Source organism: Peromyscus maniculatus, chromosome 6 (genome assembly GCF_049852395.1).
Source record: "Peromyscus maniculatus bairdii isolate BWxNUB_F1_BW_parent chromosome 6, HU_Pman_BW_mat_3.1, whole genome shotgun sequence".
Taxonomy (NCBI): Eukaryota; Metazoa; Chordata; class Mammalia; order Rodentia; family Cricetidae; genus Peromyscus; species Peromyscus maniculatus.
Genome location: NC_134857.1, coordinates 105,265,139 through 105,288,741, shown reverse-complemented (window position 1 = coordinate 105,288,741; position 23,603 = coordinate 105,265,139). Strand labels below are relative to the sequence as shown.

Genomic DNA, 23,603 nt, shown 5'->3' with positions numbered 1-23,603 from the left:
AATAATAAAAACTGTTTTATTTTATTCATTTTACATGCAGTAGTATTTAAGCATATGGATTTTGCTTGACTTTTTCTTCAGTACCTAGGAAAACATGATAAATTGATAAATGAGATTTAAAAAAAGACTTTTTGAGTTTGTGTTAGTAGATTATGTAGAAACATCCCCCCATTTTACGTAAGAAAAGGGAAAACTTGTCATTCCCACTCCTTTCTTTTGCCTCCCTTGTCCTGTCCTTCCTTCTCTTTTCTTCCTTTCATTCTGTCTCCTCTGTTACAATTCCCGTTTTTTTCCTTTCCCATCATGTAAAAGAAGGTAAACAACTCATGAGAGAAAGGACATGCTAGACAGATACAGTTACAATGGCATATTTTTCATTTGATGATAATGAATCAATACATTCAGTCTTCTGAACCAACATTATATTATGTAAGGACGGCGGAGCTGGAGTTATAACACTCTGCAGGTTAAGAGGAGACGTAAGAAACTAAATAGCCCACTGTAACTTGTGTTATGCATACAACTCTGTGTGTTTAAAGAGGTGACATTCGGCTCAATGAGTGAAGGGACCCCAGGGTCCAGGAGGAAAGACTCAAGGTGAAGTCTGAAGGTTAAATAGTGAAGTTAAGGTGAGAACAAACAGTTGGGAGGTAAAGACACATGCCACATGCTTCAGAAATGACACATACTAATGTTGTACCTGTTTCTTGAAATCCCCAGAGACCACCAAGGAGCTGTTTTCCCGTGTGCAAGTACATAAGGGTCCTTTTATTGTCAGGATCAACCGGGCCACCACCAGGCAGATGGGGCAAAATACAGCATCGGCTGCTAGCTCAGGGGTAGAGAGTTTTTATAGGGAAAAACCACAGGCTGGGAAGTTAATGCTTTGGCAAATTGGGATTGGGTAGATGGGATATGGAGCAAGGTAAGTTTTTGAAACTATTGGTCTAGACTTGCAGCGCGAAACCACACTTGAAACTATTGGGTTGCATTTTCTTTGGGGAACCACAACTTGCTCAGCAGGATTATCTGGACTGCTTAGCAAGATTATCTGAATATCTCCAATGATCATAAACTGCAGACAGAATGTCTGTAGGAGCATACTGTCCTGTATCTGTTCCAGTTGTCATGGCACGTTCCTGAAGTCATTCCTGGAACTGAGTATAGCAGATGGTCTAAGATGATGGCCCTACCCTATGATGAAGTCTGTATTGACTTCACACTAAAACCTTCTAATACAGAAGAAGTCCCTAAACATTAAACACAAACAAAAATTACAATTATTATTTGATTCTACTGCCCCCTTATTCAAATGTATTCCGTCTCTTCATTAGAATGATAGATCTCACATTGTCAATACATTATGCTGAACTTTTCATGACCTTATTACAGGCTTCTACAACTTTGCCTTATATCGCAAATGTGGTAGACAATTTCCAAGCTTTTCATAGTAGTTTGTCATATATAACAGAATATATTCTTCCTTCTGACTGGAAACCCTCCTGCTATTATATCTCCTTGGCTCATTCCAAGCATGTTACCACTGTATCTGATGAAACTCTGTTTTTGCTCAGTTCAACTCTAATACCACCTCCTCTGGAGAATGTTATCTTGTATTCTTTGAATTAAAAATGTACGTGAACATACACACAATAAAACCCTTAAGGAATGAATTCTTCAAGAAAAGATCCTTAATAAAATGATTGAGATGTAATAGTGAAGATTGGCAATCTAGAAAATTTAGGTTGCTGCAACCATTCATTATGTATAACTCAGCAAGTTTCTTATTATTTTAACCGATGATTTAAAACGCAGTATTAGTTCAGTTTCAAAGAAGAAAATAAAAATGAACTGAAGCTAACTTTAGTGATAGACACAGACAGATGTTAGATGATAAGATGATTATCAGATACTTATAATGCAATTTCCTAATGGATTCCAGTAAGTTCAGGATTTGCATAAATATCTAATTTTTTCCATCTCACCATCAATTTATAAATTATTATTGAAACTTCAGGACAATATTTTTATTTCTCTAAAATACTAAAGCAGGGGTTATCTACATGTCTTAGATAAAGAGGATGTATCGCCGGGCGGTGGTGGCGCACGCCTTTAATCCCAGCACTCGGGAGGCAGAGCCAGGCGGATCTCTGTGAGTTCGAGGCCAGCCTGGGCTACCAAGTGAGTTCCAGGAAAGGCGCAAAGCTACGCAGAGAAACCCTGTCTCGAAAAACCAAAAAAAAAAAAAAAAAAAAAAAAAAAAAAAAAGAGGATGTATCTTCACTATCTCTATAGCAGACACTGGAGAAAAGGTGGAGGGAAGAAATAAAGAAGAACAAACCAGTATTCACTCTGACTATATTTTGTTTTTAAAATAAGATCTTCCAATGCTTTTAGAAATTGATTTTCTAGTTATTTTGTGTGTGTGTGTGTGTGTGTGTGTGTGTGTGTGTGTGTGTGTGTGTAGTTTACACACATGCAGGTGCCTGTGCCTCTGTGTTTTCAAATGCCAGAGGAGAGTATCAGTGTCTTCCTTCACCCCTCTCTGTCTGCTACTTTGAGGCAAAGTCTCTCCTTGGACCTACACTTGGGTTTATCTGATAGTCTGGCAGCCAGTAAACGCCAGAGATCCTCCTGTCTCCTTATCACACAGGGTTGGGTTTTCTGCTGTGCACAAGTCCACATCAGTCTTGGTAGGAGGGTGCTGGCCTCTGAATTCAGCTCATCGTGGTATGTAAGTTATGTAAGTATGCATAGCATCTAAGCTGCCTCCCAAGTCACTTAAAATAAATCCTAGTGAAATGAAACAAGACACTAAAAGTATGCATGTCATACATAATTTACAGAAAAGATAATAAAATACAGAATGCTGAACTCTGTGGATAGGTGAAAATGAAGTTCGCATATCTAATTTTGATTTAATGAATGTTTAGCATCGTTTTCATTCCACTAACCTGCTATTCATATAAGCACTGATGGGTGTTTCCCATCATCAATAAATATCAGGAATACTACGTACATTTTATCTACATGTTAAAAGTCCCAAAATAAAAAGAGAGGAAAAAGAAGGTTTTTGTTTGTTTGTTTGAATGTTTTTTTTTTTGTCTTTTAACTAATGGTCACATAAATAGAAGAATGCACATTTTGCTACTGAAAATTTATTTATGCTAAAAAGCTTTTCTACTACTTTCATTATGTGCTTTGGGAAAGCTAAATTACCCAGTTACAATAGATGAAATAGACTTTACCAATAAAATATTGTTGTTTTCATTTATTTTTCTATGAAAACAATATCGCCAGAAAAAGCACAAATGTGATCTTATGGACTTGTTCATTGTCTAGAAATACAGAGGAATGCAAATTGTGTTTTTTCAGGACTGTGGAAACAGTGGCAATTGGAAAGATGCATGCATGTCTATACAAGAACAGTGGCTTTCTTTTGAATTGAGAAGACAGGGTTCAAGACAAGAAGCCAAAAATATTTTGTTCTTTTGGGATAGCCTACTTTAAATTCTGTGTTACTAATTTATAAGTAAATTCTATTTTAGAAAATTAAAACATACACTAATAAAAAATTCAGAAAAAGAGCAAAGTTTGCCCACATTTTCTACCTCATTATACTATCTCTGATCTCGGTTTTCAGAGTGAACAGAGAGAATAATATCATTCATTGTAAGGCCAGGGATCTTAGCTGACTTCAGACTTTACAAAATCCCTGCTGTGAGTGTGAATCACTGTGGAAATGGTGATTCATGTCCTTTTGTAAAGGTTAGTCCTGCAAACTTGAAGAGGGAAAAATCAGACAAGAGGTTGGGGGGAGGGAACGTAGGTGATTGTAGGTCTCTCTGTGAGTGGAAATAGAATTTTCCACAATCTATACACTCTGTGGGAGTCCATTCTTCTCACAGCTGGTGGCTGTTCTCCTGGGCTGGAAGGCAAAGGCCCAGAGCCCCCAAGAACTCTAATTGCTTCACCGTCCCTGTGTAGAAGGAGGCAGATTCACTGCAGTAGACAAGTTAGCAGTAAATTTCTACAAAAATAAGTGTGGTGAGAACACCTGTAAAGCCTACGGCTCCTAGTAAGAAGCATTAGTGTTAATACATGAGGAAGGGTGCATGGAATGGTGAAATTGTTTTGTTCTGCATCAAATACATAGCTTTGACACTTTTTTTTTTGACAGAATCAGATGTGCTCAGGGTGGTACAGCTTAAGACTGAATATCATACCTTTCTGAAAAGGGTTATGTTGTAGAATGGAAGTTAAAATTATCAAAAGTATCCCCAAGTGCATTGATATCACACTTGAAATGTCACTTCACTGTGTTCTGTGGCACAGGCCAAGAAATGGATTTTTGTAAATGAATTTGCTTATCTGGTTCTCCATTATTCACCACTTAAAAAAAAAAAAAAAGAAAATCCCTAAACTTTGGCTCAAGTTATTTCTTGTTGATGTTTCCCTGTCTATCACTGCTGCCTTTAATGGTCTTGAAGAGCCAGAGCTAATCCATAGCATACTGTGTCTACTAGAAATTCCCCAAGCTCAGAGATGGATAATATACTGGAAGGAAAGCTCCTCAGCCAGCCTATGTGTATGAAGATTCAGCAGCAGTGCGTGGGGAAGTTGAACATGCCTCTAAACGCACTGTCCTAAAATAAATTAAAATGCTTTAGCTGTTGGTATCCAGCTCCTTTCACAACACTGATTTTAAATTGTTTCGTTTTTAGCTCTAATATTTCAGTTTCATCAATGTTATACTAGGTAAAGAGAACAAAAATTAACTACATCTGGATTATAATATGGATGATAGACAATATAATCCAGAAATTTCTTCCTTAGTGGCTTTGCTAGTTGTTTTTTCTTCCTTCCTGAAATCTTACTTTCTCAGACTCTAGGATAAACTCATCTCTGTGCCGGGACATGAGCTGCCATGTACTATAAACAGAGGGCTTCAAAACGAAGCAACATCTGGACTGGAATGACAACAGGTTGCACTCACATTGTGACAACCTTGATGATGAACATGTCCATGTGCGGGGAGCTAAAATGTTACAGGTCCAAAGCCAGTATTGTGTTGAGCTAATCTATTACCTTACTCCGTGAAAAACTACTTACTGGGATTCATTTTGAGTAGGTATGTAGCAATGCCACTAGGATCTATCTTTATTCTTTGTTTCCTCCACAACTTCCTCTAAAGTAAAAAGTTAAAAATAATGATTTTATGAGCACTCCTTCATTTGCCAATTCTATCCTTAACTCTTTTAATGCTTTCTCCCTGCTCATCTCCAACTCCAAAGAATTTCAAAGCTCCTCATAGACTTCCTGACTTAGGTTTGTGATTATATTTTTAATTACTTTTTTTTAAACTCTTATAGCCATAGGAAGCTCCATCTTTAATCTCCATACTGATTCAGGCTATCCAGAACACTGCCCAACATGCTACTTGGACTCAATATAATATATCCCAATGTTCAAATGCTGTCTCAGCCCCAAAGAGCTATACCTGATACTTGCTCCAGTTAAGACAGCCCCATCCTAGTCTTAGGATGTCAAATTTGAGCTCAGAAGGTATTAGTTGAGTTGCCATCAATTATCCCTTGTGTCTTCTGCTCTACTTCTCATTCCTGTACAATTACTTTTCTATTTATTTATACATATGTAAACAAAAGCCTGGAATATAAAAATGTAATCCTGCAGCTCACATCTCAATACCTTCAGGCCTTTTCCCTGTCACTAAGAGGCATCCCTTTGAGATATATTTGAGTTCCTGGCTAACAGACCCCTAGGTACGAGCATCTCTCACCTGGACAAATGAGTTTACATCAAAGGAGGTTATTAGTGGCCACACATCCTCCTCATCCCTGCCCTAGGGGTCAGAGTGTGGCTGCAGGCTTATGCTGTGAAACCACACTCAACCTCACAAAGGTATCAGAAGACATTCCCTATTTCTACTACCTGGACTCTTATTCAGAGATCCTGCCATGATATTTTCTCTGATGACCAAGCCCTGAACTCTCCTCAGATTCTCAATCATGTTATTGTCTCTCTGTCTGTCCATGGAGTTAATAGATGTTCTAATAAACTCTTTGACCCTAACAATTCCCCCCCAGTGTCCTCTTCAACCTCCACGTGAGACCCTTTGGAAGCATGATTATAGTTGCATTGCATTCTACCTACCGTCAGTTTCAAGTGCAGCACACTCTTCCGTTGCTTTATCTAGTTAGTGAATTTTTGGTTTAACAGTTGGTGAATATAGGCACTGTTTTGAACTTTGGAAGACACAGTAAATATCCTATCTCCAGAATATGCACTTTAAGAATCCTGGATTTTCAAACACATCTATCAAAAACAAACAAACAAAAAGCCCTAGAAAATCTTATTTTCACATTGCACTTTGTGTGGAACAAAATTAAAATGAGAAAGGGAAAAATTAGATCCAGTAGAGCATATTCATTTCAAGCCTTTTAGTTACTGATGACACCATCTGATAAGATTCCAGACCTTTTTTTCTTTTCTTTTTTTTTTTTTTTTTTTTTTTTTTTTTTTTTTTTTTTTTTTTGGTTTTTCGAGACAGGGTTTCTCTGTGCAGCTTTGCGCCTTTCCTGGAACTCACTTGGTAGCCCAGGCTGGCCTCGAACTCACAGAGATCCGCCTGCCTCTGCCTCCCGAGTGCTGGGATTAAAGGCGTGCGCCACCACCGCCCGGCTTCTTTTCTTTTTTTAAAGCTATTGTCAGTTACTGCATATTTTATAGGGTAGTGTCTCTACTTGAATGATGGTGAGCTACCTGGTATAAGCTGTTTCACCTCAGACATGATTAAATTATATTTCTTCCTGTCTGAACAAAGATTATATTGAAAATACAAGAAGGATTCGGCACCAGGGAAATACATGTTAGTATTTGACAAGTGTGGAACAGTGCAGAAAAATATCAATATGTGATGAGGTCATGATAGGAATCTAAGAAAAATAACAGGGAACTATCTGAATGCTAAGTGGACAGGAGTCCAGCTATTCTTTTGAGCTGTCATTCAAATGGCTCTCAGATAATACAGTGTTCAATCTTGATAATCTTTTGACCAAAGCAAATTGGTATCCAAGGAAATCAGAACATCCAATTCCTTGTGGTTTGCTAAAACAAAAGACCCAATGTATAATGATAATTAGATTTTAGCATGTAAAAATTATTCACATTAACACTTTGTGTTTTATGGTAGATTAGAATTAATGTCATATTTTTAAATGTTTAAAAATACAGAAACAGTGAGAAGAGGTGCTCAGTGGTTAAGACTATACACTGCTCTTGCGAAGGACCTGACTTTGATTCAGGTCCCCATATCCTGTAGTACACAACTGCCTTTATCTCCAGTTCCAGGGAGTCTGGGGTCCTCTTCTGACCTCTGTAGGTACCACTTGCACATAAACAAACCCATACAGAGACCTACAAACATACACTGAATTAAAAATAAGCTTAAAATTATCACATCAACAAGATACATTTCTAAAAGTCAGCTAGTCAATAATTAAAATAAAAGACAATAGTTGTAAACACAGAGAGAACAATACTATTGTGGACTTACTTTTTTTTTTTTTTTTTTTTTGGTTTTTTGAGACAGGGTTTTCCTGTAGCTTTGTGCCTTTCCTGGAACTCACTTGGTAGCCTGGGCTGGCCTCGAACTCACAGAGATCCGCCTGCCTCTGCCTCCCGAGTGCTGGGATTAAAGGCATGTGCCACCACCGCCTGGCTTATTGTGGACTTTTGAGCATAGAAAGAATACCACTTCACTTTGGTGTAGAAAACACAAAAGACATGAATATTTATGTTGGATGCAGGACAAAAATATGCTGCTTCTCTTAGTAGCGTCTGTGCCTCTTAGACTTCACAGTAGTCGTAAAAGTTAGATGATAGAAAAATATAGAAATTTTCAAGTAATTTAATCTTGTTCCCTTCCTTTAGGCACATGAATTCCCAAGGTGATGAAAAAAACTATTTATTTTCTGATTCTATTTTAAGCACACTAGTGAGATGGATACTGGGATACTTTTTTGAGGAACTTCATAACTTTTATTAGCCTTATAGGTTCTTTTATATAGGTACATATATATATGTGTGTGTGTGTGTGTGTGTGTGTGTGTGTGTGTGTGTGTATGTGTATGTATGTATGTATATATGTAATTCTAGACACTACTTGTCAAAATTCAAAATGGTTCTGTCATACCTGCAAATAGCATTGTGTCCAGGATGCTAGTGTTGAAAGATACTTTTCTATTTTTCTGTATCTACCCGTAAATATCACCAAGCTTTATTCTTCTACTCTTATATATGTTGATGATAAATTGTATTTTTTCTTCTGAATTTAAATATCATGCAAAGAAACCAGGCAGTGATTAGTTTGTCCAGTAAGGACCCACAGCTATTCATGTATAATGTTCACCATCTCATATCACATCATCCCTATTAGATTTTTATCTTGCTAGATTTGGTGGATTTATTCTGTTGCTAAGAATAATTGATGTCAATATTATCATCTTGTATATCTACTTGCACTATCAGCATTGTGTCTCACACACAAAAACAACATGTGGAAAATTTGTGTTAATTGTTCCACAGGGTTAGGTATGATTCTGTAACATATCCAGCTAGACCTGGTCTTTTTTTTTTTTTTATTTGAGAGATTTTTATTACTGCTTCTGTTTCATTACTTCATTATTTTTTACATGGGACTATTAAATTATTTTCTTCATTTTGACTTAATTTAGTAGTTCATAAGTATCTAGAAATTTTTATATTTCTTTTAGATTTTTTACTGTGTATTTTTAAAATATGTCCCCAAGCTTCTCTGAATGTCCTCAGTATCTGTTGTAATGTTTCTCTTTTAATGTCTGCTTTTATTAATTTGGATCCTCTCTTCCTTTTGGTTAATTTGGCTAAATATTTGTCAATCTTGTTAATCTTTTCAAAGAACCAACATTTCATCTCATTGATATCTTTGAGATTTTGTTTCTAGTTCATTAATTTCAGCTTTAATTTTACTGTATTTTTTAATTTTTAATTACTTCTTTTTATTTTTTGAGATTATATTGTAATTATATAATTTCTCTCTTCCTGTTCCTTCCTCAAAACCTTTTCATGTACCTCTCCTTGCTCCCTTTCAAATGCATGGCCTCATTTTTTTCATTAATTATTGTTACATGCATATATGCATATATTCTTAAATAAAACCTGCTCAGTCTACATAATGTTACTTGCATATATGTTTTTAGGCAGACCATTCAGTATTGGATAACCAATTGATGTGCTCTACCCTGGGGAAGATGGTTTTCCTGAGTCTTACCATTTCTTAGTTACCTACAATCAAAATGTAGAGTCAGAGTTGTGGAGTCCAGTTTCAACAAATACATCTAGAAAACAACCTAGGTACCTAAAGCTCAGGGAATGTTACAGAAGAAGGAGCAAAAAGATTGTAAAAGCTAGAGGATCAAGGAGTTCACTGTAAGATGGTGTCTTGAAGTAATAAAAGCTATATTCATAGTCTTACCAGCATGACTGCCTGAACATGAGCTGAACAAAGACAACAACAATTGATATACTAAAGTGAACCAGGCAGTTTGGGGTGGGGAGACCCACAAGGCCTCAACTCTACATAGAAAACTACAGCCCTAACTTTTACTGTCTCTATCTGTCTATTCATTTGTTGTTTGTTTTTATTTTTGAAGGACTTTGTGTGCACCATTAAATTATTAGTATGAGCTCTCTCCAGTTTTTCATGTAGGCACATCGTGCTGTAAACCTGAGGAAATAATTGTAGCTCATAGGCTTTGTATGTTGTGTTTTTATTTTTACTCAATGCTAGGAGTAAATTTTTTCTTTGACTAAATTTTATTCAGCAGTATATTGTTTTGTTTTCCACAAGATTGTGTACTGTCTATCATTTCTACTCTTGTTGATATGTAGCTTTATTCCTTTGTGGTCAGATAATATGCAGGATATTATTTCAATTTTCATAAATTTGTTTAAACTTGCTTTGTGTCCTAATGTTTGGCCAATTTTAGAGAAAGTTCCATAAATGTACAATCTTCACTGTTTGGATGAAATGTTCTATAGCTGACTGTTAGATCCATTTGATTCATGATGTCATTTAGTTTCAGAGTTTCTCTATTTAGTTTTTGACTGGATGACCTCTCTACTGGTCAGAGTGAAGTATTGAAGTCACCCACTATTGATGTGTTGGGTCATGCTGTCTGTAACATGCTTATCTACAAAACTGGATGGCACCTTCTTAGATTGCTACCTCTGCACACTATGTACATCGTGAACAACACTGTTCTTTAAGACACCCTTGTGGTCCACTATTTGGCCAGTCCAGACTTCAGAGTACAATACTAGGATATGCTGTTCTATCTTCACTACTCACTTCTATTTTTGCTTTTTATGTGTTGATCTAGCTCCTTTATCTAAATATTCTATTTTGAGTTTAGCATCAATACCAATGCTTAAAGCAAGTTCAGTTTGTCATGAGATACGAGGAAAACTCTGAGACTCCCTTTCCCCCATTCTTTTCAGGTTGAAATCAAAACACATTTGGATGTTAACAATGAGTCTTTTAAGTGAGTCTTACCATGCTATGAATAGTTTTCTTTGTTCACCACTACTATAGATGGAATATTAGACACTACATCACCTTCTATTTTAAAAGAAGTCATTTACATCTCAGAATGATCTTTATGAACTGTAGTAGATTCAATATTGAAAACTAGATGGACAAACCTAGTAATTAGGCATTCAAGCAGTAAATGCTAGCAGGAATCAAACATGGGCAGAATATACAGAAAAGGAAATAATATTCAGTGTGCTGATAACAGAATTCTTTTTTTACGTTTCATTTTTTAAATTATTATTATTATTATTATTATTATTATTATTATTTTATTTTACAATACTATTCAGTTCTACATAACAGCCACAGATTCCCTTGTTCTCTCCCTTCCTGCCCCCCTCCCCTTTTCCCCAGCCCACCCCCCAAGGCCACCCCCGAGGACTGGGATCGACCTGATAGACTCAGTCCAGGCAGGTCCAGTCCCCTCCTCCCAGATTGAGCCAGGCGTCCCTGCATAGGTCCCAGGTTTCAAACAGCTAACTCATGCAGCGAGCCCAGGACCTGGTCCCACTGCCTAGATGCCTCCCAAACAGATCAAGCCAATCAACTGCCTCACCTATTCAGAGGGCCTGATCCAGTTGGGGGCCCCTCAGCCTTTGGTTCATAGTTCATGTGTTTCCATTCGTTTGGCTATTTGTCCCTGTGCTTTATCCAACCTTGCTTTCAACAATTCTTGCTCATATAAACCCTCCTCTTTCTCGCTAATTAGACTCCTGGAGCTCCACCCAGGGCCTAGCCGTGGATCTCTGCATCCAGATTCCTCAGAAAAAGAGAGCATATGCAGAAGAGGAGTAATCTTGAGAGTTGTGAGGAGACGGAGAGGGAGCAGAAGATGTACTTGCCGTACTAAGAAAAGGTAAAGACTCACATGGCAGAGCATAAGTAAGAAATATGGGCTAATTTAAAATGTAAGAGATACCTAGTGACAAACCTGAGATATTAGTAGAGCATTTGTAATTAATATAAATCTCTGTGTGGTTATTTGGGAACTGGTTGGTGGGAAAGAAAAGTCTACTACATACGTGTAATCTTAATTTTCAATAATTATTTTTATAATCCATGGTAATTTAAAGAAATCAAGGTTTTTTGCTAAAGAATATGTAGTCTCCAATTGTTTGTGTGATATTCTATGTGAGTCTGGCATGTCACTCCAACAATCTTCTTTGTGTTGATTTAAGTAAACATGCTCCTTCAGGAGAAGAGATTTAATATCCAGTTAACTCATTTCTATCCCAATTTAATTCATTATTCTTATTTCACTTACAAGTTATTTTATAATAATTTTCATATAACACAGGTTTGTTTACATTCAATTTGTAACTTTAAAATATTATATATAAAAAACATAACAAAAAACCATTTCAAACATAGATGGTGTTTCCTTCTAGTTTTATTTAAAGCATACACCTCTGTCTCTGCGCGTGAAATTTTCTTACATTAAGCAAGGTGGTCATAGCATAAATCCCATTATCTCCTGTGTTCCATGTGCAATGAGATGTAAATGAGGACATGCTTCTCTGAGACCTCAGAAATGAAATCATTATGGGAGAAAAATCAGAGAGCTGAAATAATCCACACACCTCTTGGTGATATTGTCCCATAATGGTATGACTCTGTACATATATTTATTATAAACTTTGATAGCTAAAAGGACACAAGTAAAAAAATGGGCTAACTTCTATTTGATGTTAAATAAAGTTAATAAAGAATTAATCTTTGGGTCATCTAAGTGCGAAACTATAGACCATCATCACACATTTTCAATTCAGCCTCCTACACTTGAATACTTTTAGAGATATTAAGTGTGTCTGCTAATATATTAACCTGGAAAGATATTATCAGAGCTAAACACGTACTGATGATTAAACTAGAAAAGTTAAATTTTGGCTACAGAACTATATTGTAATATGTATATTTACTACATTTTAATAATGTGAAAATCATTGAGATGCCAACTGACAATTATATTGTGTATATATGTATTTATTATATATTTGCAAAGTTTATATAATATAAATATATGTTATATATATGTATATATATGTTATTCTCTTGATAAGCATCATAAGGAGTCATACTATTTGGGGGATGAATTCTACTATCTCTTTAGTATGCTTAGAATTTACCAACTAGTCTTGAAAGGAATTGTAAGGAAATTCTGAAAGAGAAGAAGTTCATAAAACTAAATGTTAAATGAAGAATAAAATAAAATTCTCAAATAAATATCTGGCTTCATACCTCAAAGAATTAGGAAAGAAGATAGAACTAAGCTCACTTAGCATGAAGAAGGACAAATGATTAGTTCAGAAGTGAATAAAATAGAGAGTATAAAAACAATAGAAATCCAATCAATTACCTAAGAGTTGAGATTCTTACAAATTTACACAAGTTGACAGAGTAGAAAAAAGATGATAAGTTTTGATGATAAAATCAAATTGCAGGAAGAAATATTATAACTGGTATTACAGAAATACAGATGATTGTTAGGGTACCATAGGCATCACATACCAACAAATCAATGTACAAAACTGAACTTTCTAGAAATATAAGTCTAATGAGAGTCAGAAAGAGAAAAATTAAACCACTAATTAAGAGATGTTTAATTACTGCTTCCTCTTTCAGAGGACCCACATTCAGCTCTCAGTACCACAAGTTGGCTTATAACCATCCATAACTCCAGTTCCAAGGAATCCCATGCCCTCTTCTGATCTCCAGGAGTACCAGGGATGCACTTGGTACACATACATAGACCAGGCAAAACAGTCATACACGTAAAATAAATAAATAGAGGAAACCTAGCCAACTACTTATTGGAAGTTATAGACATTAGAGCAGAACTTAGCACCACTGTTTTACTAAACTAGCACAACCCCAAATAACAATCTCAACATTTTTCTTATATCCATAGACAATTATAGTCTTTACCCTTCATCAAGGAAATTTCTTTTGGCAACAGAGACCACTACAGAAACCACAACTAATCAAAATTCAGAGTTGGGGGTCCAGGTCTAATGGATACATCTACAAAACACTCCTGCACCTAAGGCTCAGGGAACATTTCTGAAGAATGGCAGAATGTTTGTAAAAACCAGAGAATCAAAGAGTTTGCTATGAGATGTGTCTCAGAAGTTACTGCCCAAGCGCGAGCTGAACAAGGACAACAGCAATAGACATGTCAAAATGGGTGAGAGAAAGGCTAAGAGGTCTCAACCTACACAAAGAACTACAGGCAACTAAAGGGTGCTGTGAATGGGAGAATTAGCTCAGGAGGAAGAAAATACCAACCGGTTATCCACTACCAAATGGTCAGCTCTGAAAACATGCATCCACGTAACCTTACACAGACAGAGCAGATTGAGTTTAGGAATGTACATTTATATACAGATGTGAATGCAATAACAATTAATGAAAAAAGAGGCCATGCATTTGAAAGAGTGCAAGAAAGATATATGGGAGGGAGGAAAGGGAAGAGGAATGATACAATTATATTATAACCTCAAAAAAAATATTCTCAGCCCAAAGGAGCTCAGGACTTCCTGGTTTTGCTGATGATCAAACAAATATCGAGTATGTTAATATTACTTTGTCTCAAATTTCTCCAAAAAGTTGAAGAAGGAGTAAGAATTAAAGTTCCGGGCTGGAGAGATGGCTCAGAGGTTAAGAGCACTGACTGCTCTTCCAGAGGTCCTGAGTTCAATTCCCAGCAACCATATGGTGGCTCACAACCATCTGTAATGAGATCTGGCGCCCTCTTCTGTGTACATAATAAGTAAATAAATCATTTAAAAAAAAGAATTAAAGTTCCAAACACCTGTTATGAAGCCAGTGTTATCCCGATAGTAACTAAGAGAACAAAACAACAACAAAATTACTTTTTAAAATCCTTTATAAATATGGGCATAAAACCCCTCAGGTGTTATACCTTAAATTATCCTGTAAGCCCCATCTGCCCAAAGGCCAGGCATCATTCTGGGATTTTGGGAGTTGTATTCTTGAAAAATAACAAAGCTTCATTGGATAGGATGGTGTCTTTTGGATTTTGTCCATACAATCCCTGAAAACATGTGTCTTTGAGCCACTCACCTGGAAAGTCTCCAGGTGATGGTCATCATCAAATTTCATCTTGGTCAGTGTTTAATATTTTAATAAAAGCTTGCTTTAATTTGGCCAAAATGGTGGAACTGGTTTTTCTCTGGCGAATCTCATAATTCACAAGGAGTGGGAGACACTAGCCAAACAAACCCAACAATATATGAAAAATTTCTTGTCTGTGCTCATACAGGATTTATTCCAAGGATGCAAGAATGGTGCAGAATCTGAAAACCATTGATATTTTAATGTATATTTATATTTTATATTTATAATGTTAAAAAAAGTGGATGAAGAATAAAAATAATCTAATTGTTTAACTGTGTGCACAAAAACCTTTCAGGAAAAGCCAACATCTTCTCATGACAAAAACTCTTCACAAATTAGGAATAAATGAAAAATATGCCAACAATAAAAACAATACATATTCAACCCACAACTAACATCATATTCATTGGTGAAAAGTTCCCAAGAAATCAAATTGTATCAAGTAAAGGATTTGAAATGTAGATTTTAATTCAGTTTCAGGAAAAATATTGTGCTCATAAAGAATATAGCCATGAGCTTGGTGTGATATTACACACCTTTAATCCCAGCAATCCAGAAGCAGAACAGAGAAATCTCTGTGGGTTCAAGCCCAGCTTGGTTCACATAACAAGTTATAGGCTAGCCAAGAGCCTGTTTGGAAAAGAAAAAGTCCTCATGATTTAGATTTAAAAATGTAACTTATTTGACAACACTGATGCTACTGTAAAATGTATAAATAAAACACATACTGGGTTTAGAAGGATTGTGAGGAAAAGTTCACCTCCTTTGATACTTTTATCCAATTCTTGGGGTCCTCCTGGATACTCCTTGTAGAAAATAGTATGTGTGAACAGCCCACAGGTCTGTCGAGGGAGGACCTGATGACAAAGAGAAAAGCAACACACTGGTGAGATTTACGTAACAACTGTTACCATTACCATAAATTCACAGTCAGCAAAGAGTTCCTGGTGTCCAAGAGCTCATGTCAGTTTAATTTTGTAAATGTCAATGTAGTCACCGAATCAAAGAAATACAATTTGGTGTTTAGCATATGCACCCAGTTAACTGAGTTCCATAAATCTAAACTACTGCCTGACTCGGGTTAAGGGGTCAAAAGTTGTCTTTGGGTTCATTTAATTCAGACACATATCATGGTCATACTTCTCATCAAATCAAGCTTCACTTTGCCTTCTGATACTCAGTCTTGCGGAATATGCAGGTTCTGAGACTCAAAGTCACCTTTTCTCACCACCTCTACTGTATGCTGGCTTTAAATTTATCTCAGTTGTAGTCAAACCACTTACTGACTGTTTCTGGAGTATTTCTGTGTTGGGTTTGCTGTAACTCTGGATGCTCAATTGACAAGACAAATAAGCAAACTGACTCTAATATCCTATTTTGAATAATGAAGTGCTTATAGTCTGGTGGAAAATGCACCCAGTTCCACGAGAAAGCTGTGATTGTATTTATTTTTCATAATTAAATTCAAAGTAAATGAAAGCATGTAGTCTTGGCTAAAAGGATGATTTCCTTTCATGACATGTTGGGTGGATCACACAATGAAAGAATCTCAGTACTTTCTCTGTTTTTAAATTTATGTAAATGAGTCTTTTTATGCTTCCTAATTTCTGTAGACTTCAATTGCTGTTTGTGGTGTCAATGATTTCAGGTAACAATCTGTGTCCACTGGTGCCCTATTATAATGATGAGATGATTAAAGCCCCATGAAAAACTTACTGAACTCCAAATCTGGGTAGCTATAGATTTCTGTCTCTTGTCTTTAGATGGAGATTAGATGTATATATAGATAGTTGTAGCAGCAATATGAGTAATAGTGTGGGTTAGTGCAAATATTGAACAGAAAAAGAGATTATAAACTCTTGCTCTGATCTTGACAACTAATGGTGGGTACATCTTCAAAGGCACCTGGAACTGGTTAAAACTGGCCATTTTAGAACCAAGGGCATAGTGCCACCTCCCCTAACCCCAATGAATGATGCTAAATTTCCAGCTCAAATTCATTTGGTGTTACTCTCATTTATCATAATGGATACATCATTCTTAAATTGGGTTATTACTTTTTAGCTATATACAAGGAAAGGAACAACATGCCACCTTTACCTGCAATTTACAAGAAAAAGAGAACGAAAATAAACAGTACCCAAAAGATGCTCTGAATGCCTGAGAATCAAAATACACTGGACAGATAAATTTAGCTTTCAGGTGGTCTTGCTCCCTTTTATCTATTGGTAGTGAAATTACTGGAGAGGTGTTTCCTTGACCTATAGCATACCATCCTACCTTTAGCTCTTGGTAAAAACCACACAAACAAACAATACTGTGGAGTTCCTCAGGAGCAACTTAGGTGCCCCAGACCAAAGTTCAATTTGAAAGTATCAATGGATAATTTATGCAAAACTCATTCCCATTATTTCCGGATTTCTATATACCCAGTAAAACCACTTTACAGCCTAGAAAACATGCCTATTGTCAAATAGTATGTCATTGTGTGACCAGTCACCTTCATGGCATGTTGGAAACTTCTGATAGCCATGCCAAAGAAGTTCTGTGTTACATCCTTAGACAGAATGTTGATCCCTTCCCTTAAACACAGGCACCAAGGACCTTCGGGCACAGCAGTATGCGCTCACCATGATGCTATTGTGAATGAAGCCCTTCCTGTATCTTGCAGGTTTCAGATGTGGATACTCTTCAGTGCTGGTGACCTGAATACCCCAGACCTTCTTCCAAGCTGCATACAGCTGAATATGGACCGGGTAGACCCCTGAGTGATGTGGGGCCACTGCATAGCCCAGGTTGGTCGGTATTCCATGTTCCTAAAAAAAGTCAGAAGAACACCATCATGGAGTGGGGGCAATTGGATCAATTAAAAATCTTTATATTTATTTGGCATATATATTGAGATCCCCGGTAAGTAAGAGGGAATTAAAAAATAGGAAGATGGAGCTTTTACGGTTTCCTCAGTTCATCAGCTTCAAAGAGATCTGATGCTTCTATAATGAATGTAGTACATACTTTGGGCTTGTTCTGTGTGCATGAAATTAAGCTTGAAATTTAAATGCATTAAGTTTGAGGGGATCATAGTGTTGTGATTGACTGTACTCTAAGTGAACCAACCACTATCTTGGGGCTTTCAGGTGTTCCCCTTGCAAAAGATCACCCCAGTTGGGCCTTCTGATGTTTTGCATCTCTCAATACCAGCTGGGGAAAGGGCATGCAATTTTCACTTAAGTCTCCAGTTTCTCCCTACTGCCTGTTACATGCAACTCTACATTAATTGCATATGACATCCTCTGGAAGGGATAGTGTATATATAGGCCAGGGAAGACTGGAGCACCATGTATGAAGTGTGTGGTTATGGAAGGCTCTCACCCCAGTCGGATAAAGCTTTTCATATGCTGCCCATTGGGAAAGGAAAACCCACATTCCTTTAAGGGACTCCTCAACTGTCCTGTTAGGGATCCCAATACACTCATTGACTCTCAATAGTGAACTCTGGCAGAATCATGCCTTTGTTTGCTATTGGGACCTCAAAAAAAGGGGTGAGCATTGTTCATTGCTCACCTGGGAGGGAATTTTAGCTACAAATAGGAATTGAACTTTGTCCTTTATCAAGTAGATGAAGCAAAAAATAAAAATCTGTAGCTTGAGAAATTACCTAACACAGAAAATATGGAAGATGGAAGAATACTCTCTCTCTCTCTCTCTCTCTCTCTCTCTCTCTCTCTCTCTCTCTCTCTCTCTCTCTCTCTGTGTGTGTGTGTGTGTGTGTGTGTGTTAATGAGAGTTTTTTTTGTTTTGTTTTGTTTTGTTTGGCTTGGATTTAATAGCATTTGCTACAATGTGTTGTTCACGTTAAGAAAGAACCAGTGGAATGCCAAGATCAAAGTTATATGTTAAGGAGTTATTTCTGTGCTAAAAGCTAGATGAAAACAGGTAACAAAACAGACAGTAAGAAAAGTTAGGCCCAAAAGTATTTTGTATGCAGAGGGTAAAGGAAAGGTAAAAGTTAAGATCTCACCCTTTGTCCTAAAATTTAGAAATTAATTTACTGTACAAGGCATACACTTTACTGTGAGGTTTTTGGGTAAATAGTCAACTCTAAATGACTACAGGTATACATCTAAAGCAAGAATATGAAAACATTCTCAGTCATTGTATTATATTTCTAGGTGTGTGAAATAGATATAGTTTTCTAATTTCTTCTTTTATAACTTTCCCTTTAGATGCTTATCTGCCTCATAAAATTTCCTTGTAGGGCTGAATCTCATCAATTGAGCTTATAAATGAGGATACAAAGTCAGATATGAAAGTCGATTGAATCAATAAACTGAGCTCAAAACTGTTGACAGTTGCTGCTTATATTGTCTGTTACAGACACACAGCACGAGGAAAGAATTCAGTCTTGGATGAGAAGCAAGCAGTAAGTGGATCACAGACTTCAGCGCTGCACCCACACACTGCACTAGTCCCAAAGATGGGCTCTTAATAGTTCATGTCACTTTCATTTTCCTTTCATGGAACGACCCTCATTGTGTAGCCAAATTCAGTTCTTTTTCATCAAGACTGTTTTCTAACATCTATTATAATAAATGACTCTTATAGAAATACTGAATTATGAAATCAATGCTGTAAAATGAGCTAGAGCCTTTTCCTAGACATGAGGGAAAACTGCTTTTTTCCCCCAGTACTGGTAAGAAACATATTTCTTACAAGAGCCTTTCTCCTGTCCTCCTCTCTCCTCCCCTTCCCTCCCCTCTGCTCCTCTCCCCTCTCTTTCCTCCTATCCTTCTCTTCCTGCTCCTCCCCTGCTCTCCTTTCTCCTCCTCTCCCTTCCTCTCCCCTCCATTCTCCTCAACTCAGTTCCCCTCATCTCCCACTCCCTCCCCTCCTCTTCTCTCCTCCTTAATCTTTGTGGTACTAGAAATTGAATCCCGTTCCTCATTAATGCTAAGTGAACATTCTATTACTGAGTGAAATCCTGACCCTAAAACTTGTCTTTTCTGTACAGGACTAAGCTGGAAAACTCCAGTAATAGAAGTACTTGGGAACTGACCAATGAGGCAGCCTGGACCCATCGCCAGGTCTTTTCCTGAACAGCTATCAACCTTAGTTCTTTTTGGTCTGGTCTGCTGCCTGGTAAATGGTTAACTGTAATGAAGATGAGTGATCACCCAGAAAACAAGGGGTCCAGCCCAGTATCCCATTGCCAATGAAAGAGAGCTGGACTTCCTCAAGAGAGAAATCTAGGCATGAGTGTATTTAAACTGCTTTGACAGGTAAGTTAGAATTGGTATGGATCTTTTGCTTGGGAATGTATTTCTGACTCACAGCAAAGGGTAAATTTTCTCCTACTATGTTGTTATTCTTGCAACTACTTTGTACATAGAATTTCCAAGTCTCCTATAATTTAGTGAGTGACAAAACAACACTGTGGGAGTCCTAATATTCATTAATAATACATTTGTTGGTCTCATTCTCTACCGTGGTGTGATGCTTTATTCCAAATGTGAGGCCTTATATGTTAGATAAATACGGCAGTGTCATAGTAAAAAAGAGATAAAAAACAAAGTCTGTAAAGAGAACTGAAATAACAAACAACTATATTCATCCTACAAAAAAAGCATTTCACTTTTGATATATAGTAAAAGGAATTGTGGAACTTTTCATGAAAAATAAGGAGGAAAAGCAATTGAGTAGGAAGGGAGGGTCAGTAAAAAAAGATTTTATTATACTTATTGATTTCCGGGGGCTCAATGTAATACTATCTGTAAGGTCATCCTATTGCAGGGGCAACTGGAGCTCAATCAAAATAGTAAATCACACTAGGTAATTGTGAGTTTATACTTTTTCAATCAAAATGATAACAGGAAGTGAAAAGTAATTCCCTAGTAGCTCTTTTCCTGTTATCAAGGGGCTTAGTGAACTAGAAAGCTTCATTCTTAACTGTCCACAGCTTAAAATCCAATTCACAGAGAGCTGGTCAACTAAAACATAAGCTAAATGTCATATTTACACAAGATCATAAAAATTACAGACTTGGGAAGGCTTTTCCGTGTAAATATAGAAAACACTCAAACCCTATAAGATAGACATAAATGATAGTTGAGAAAACAAAATGCAAGCATAGCTTTTACTGTTTATTAACAAATCATGCAGGATGAAGAAGATTTAAGAATACAGGCACCAACAACATGAAATATACTAATAAACAATCACAAGGACGGGCTTCAAAAAGTGACATCATTTCAGTGGCGTTTCAGAATGGCATGCCTCACCAGCATTCACAGGACTTGGCTATGATCACATTTTCCCAGTAAAATTCCCACTTCTTGCAGGGGTGGTGGTGGTGGTGAGACAATGGGGCTAATTGTTGCTATATGCGATAAGATCATTAAAAAAAACTAGTATACAATAAAAATGCATTTAGCACTAGAGCTGTCAACAGCACCTGAAATGAAGGCCCTTTCAAAGCAATCCCCAATGGTCATGTATTCCTGGCAACGGATGTGTACCTGGTATCTATTAGATGTTTTTCAGTTTATTCCCGATGTGACCCTAATGATAATCCTGTTACAAGGACTGGAGCCTATCCAAAATGTGGAAAGCGAGGCTAAGAGAAAGCATCGGGCTTTTTCAGGTTAGCAAGTGTGAGAGCTGGAATCACCTCTGGGCTCCCTACATTCAGTATATGCTTCTGCTTTTCCAATGTCAGCTTCTACTGTGACCTAATGGAACTGACTCAAATATATAGTATGGAAGCAAAACACCTCTCTATTATATTTTTTTCCTTGGTAAAATGATATGAAGTAAAATTTTCCATTTTAAAATCTCCTTTGCTGCTAGCACTTTTCAATATCAATTAGTTTCAGCCAATTAGGAGCACTCAGGACAGCTTCTGGAGGGCAGCAGGGAGCAGAGGTTAAATTCTTGTTGGAAAGTAAGACCTTGAAAACAAGACAACCTGCTAGCAGTTTTGGTGTACATTTGCAGGGTAACAGGAAGCCCACTGCTTGAGACTTAGCTCTAGTGGTCTCTTTCAGATACAGGAGGCCCTGGGGGACTAGTTCTCTATGGCTCCTTGAGTCCTGAGAAGTTCAGCTGACTATCTGCCCTTCTGCCCTTAAAGAGTTTTCAAAAGCCCTCAAGGCACTGAGTCAAAGCTGTCCTTGTTAAAAATAGTGTGATGTTTTTAATTTGGAAACCTGATGGGAAGAGCTGGGTTTGCATTTTCTAATGCTCAGAACATGCTTAACAGATTGAGGTAAGGCATCTAATGGTTTGAATTCTAGGAAAACAGGAGAAAAATAAAGAACCATACAGTACTTACTTTTATTAGTTTATATTTATATTTTACTTAGATGATTTGATATTGGTAAACATCTATTTTTCTACCTGAGTAAGCAATATATATGTGAACATTTTATGTGTGTATAAATATGTGTGGGAGGAGATAATGTATATATACATGATATGCCTGCATATGATGGCTGGATCTTATGCATTGGGTAGCCAGCAGGTAGGATACAGTAAGTGAATTGGAGGCTTCTGATGATTTCAATGATAAACACTAGAGACATATCCAAACAATTAGATTTGCTGGGCTTGGTAGCATATAGCTTTAATCCTAGTGCTTTGGAAGCAGAGGCAGGAGGCTAATCCATTCAAGTTTATACTCAGCTATATAACAAGTTACAGGCTAGAATGAGTTACACCAGGCCCTATTTCTAATAATCAGACAACAAACAAAAAATTCAATTTCTCTACACTCAAAATAATTACTTTTGAGTTCCTGGTTTGTGTCAAGCGTTTTGTTCAGTTTTAGGGATTCTCTGGATAGAAGTAACATTTTCTACTGCAGATTGAAATCTGGAAACAACTACAGAGAGAAAATAGACAAATGTATCCTAACTCTCGTTGAATTTGGTCTATGAACATTTGACTTAAAAAAAAAACCCACTATTATTTGAGCATGCAGACATTTTGTTTCTGGGAAAAAAATGATATCTTTGACATGAACATCTATTAAGGTTAAAATTTATTTCCAACTAACATTAGTTGCAGTGATGTAAGAAACATATCTAGAAGCATAAATATACGTCATAGAACCTTTCAAATACCGGAAATTATGTCCACTTTTGTGTGTTTTCATTGTCATTATCCCCTCAATCTGGATTGTTTGGCTAGATTAATTTGGGATCTCACAGGCTTCCTCCCATGCAGTCTCTTCTACATTTTATTTTCAATATGTCATGTAATGGACTCCAAGATCTTTGTGTATGTAGATTTACCTTCTAGTATCACTACTGCAGCCCATAATACTGCAAGGAATCTTGGGCTCCAGGGCAGGTGGCTGAAGTTCAATTGTGGTATTGTTGTGTGAGTCTGAGGGGCTTACATGACTTTTCTGTGCCTCAGACTCTTTATCTATAAAATTAAGTCTATATTAAAGGATTAAATAATGACAGATACAAGTAAGTGAATATTTATAATGCATACACCATTATGAAGTCATTAGCTACCATTTCAACATTTAAAGCTTATGTGTTTATTGGTTCATAAAAGATACACAGAGCATTTCAGGAAATCTATCAACTTTTACAAATAACAAATAAAAGGCCATAATCTTCAGGCAATGGTAGTGGCTAAACACAAAAGCAGACAGAAAGTTTACATTAATAGAAAACAACAACAACAACAACAAACCCATGTCAATTCTCATTAGTGTCAGAGTGAAGAGCAGTATAAAATCAGAAATGATAGTGGTTTGCATCTTACTACTGTCAACTTTTTTCTCCCACAGAAGGTGTGG

At 36.8% G+C, this 23,603-nt stretch overlaps 1 protein-coding gene across 1 annotated transcript in view; it reads right to left on the bottom strand.

Annotated features, from left to right (window-relative positions):
- Positions 1–23,603, bottom strand: part of Ndst4 (N-deacetylase and N-sulfotransferase 4) — a 312,207-nt gene that overhangs the window by 109,328 nt on the left and 179,276 nt on the right. The window contains exons 5-6 of the mRNA XM_006970412.4: positions 17,422–17,607; positions 15,520–15,648 (exon numbers count right to left, since the gene is read on the bottom strand). Of these exons, the coding sequence (XP_006970474.1) occupies positions 15,520–15,648; positions 17,422–17,607 (315 nt within the window). The remainder of the gene's footprint in view (positions 1–15,519; positions 15,649–17,421; positions 17,608–23,603) is intronic.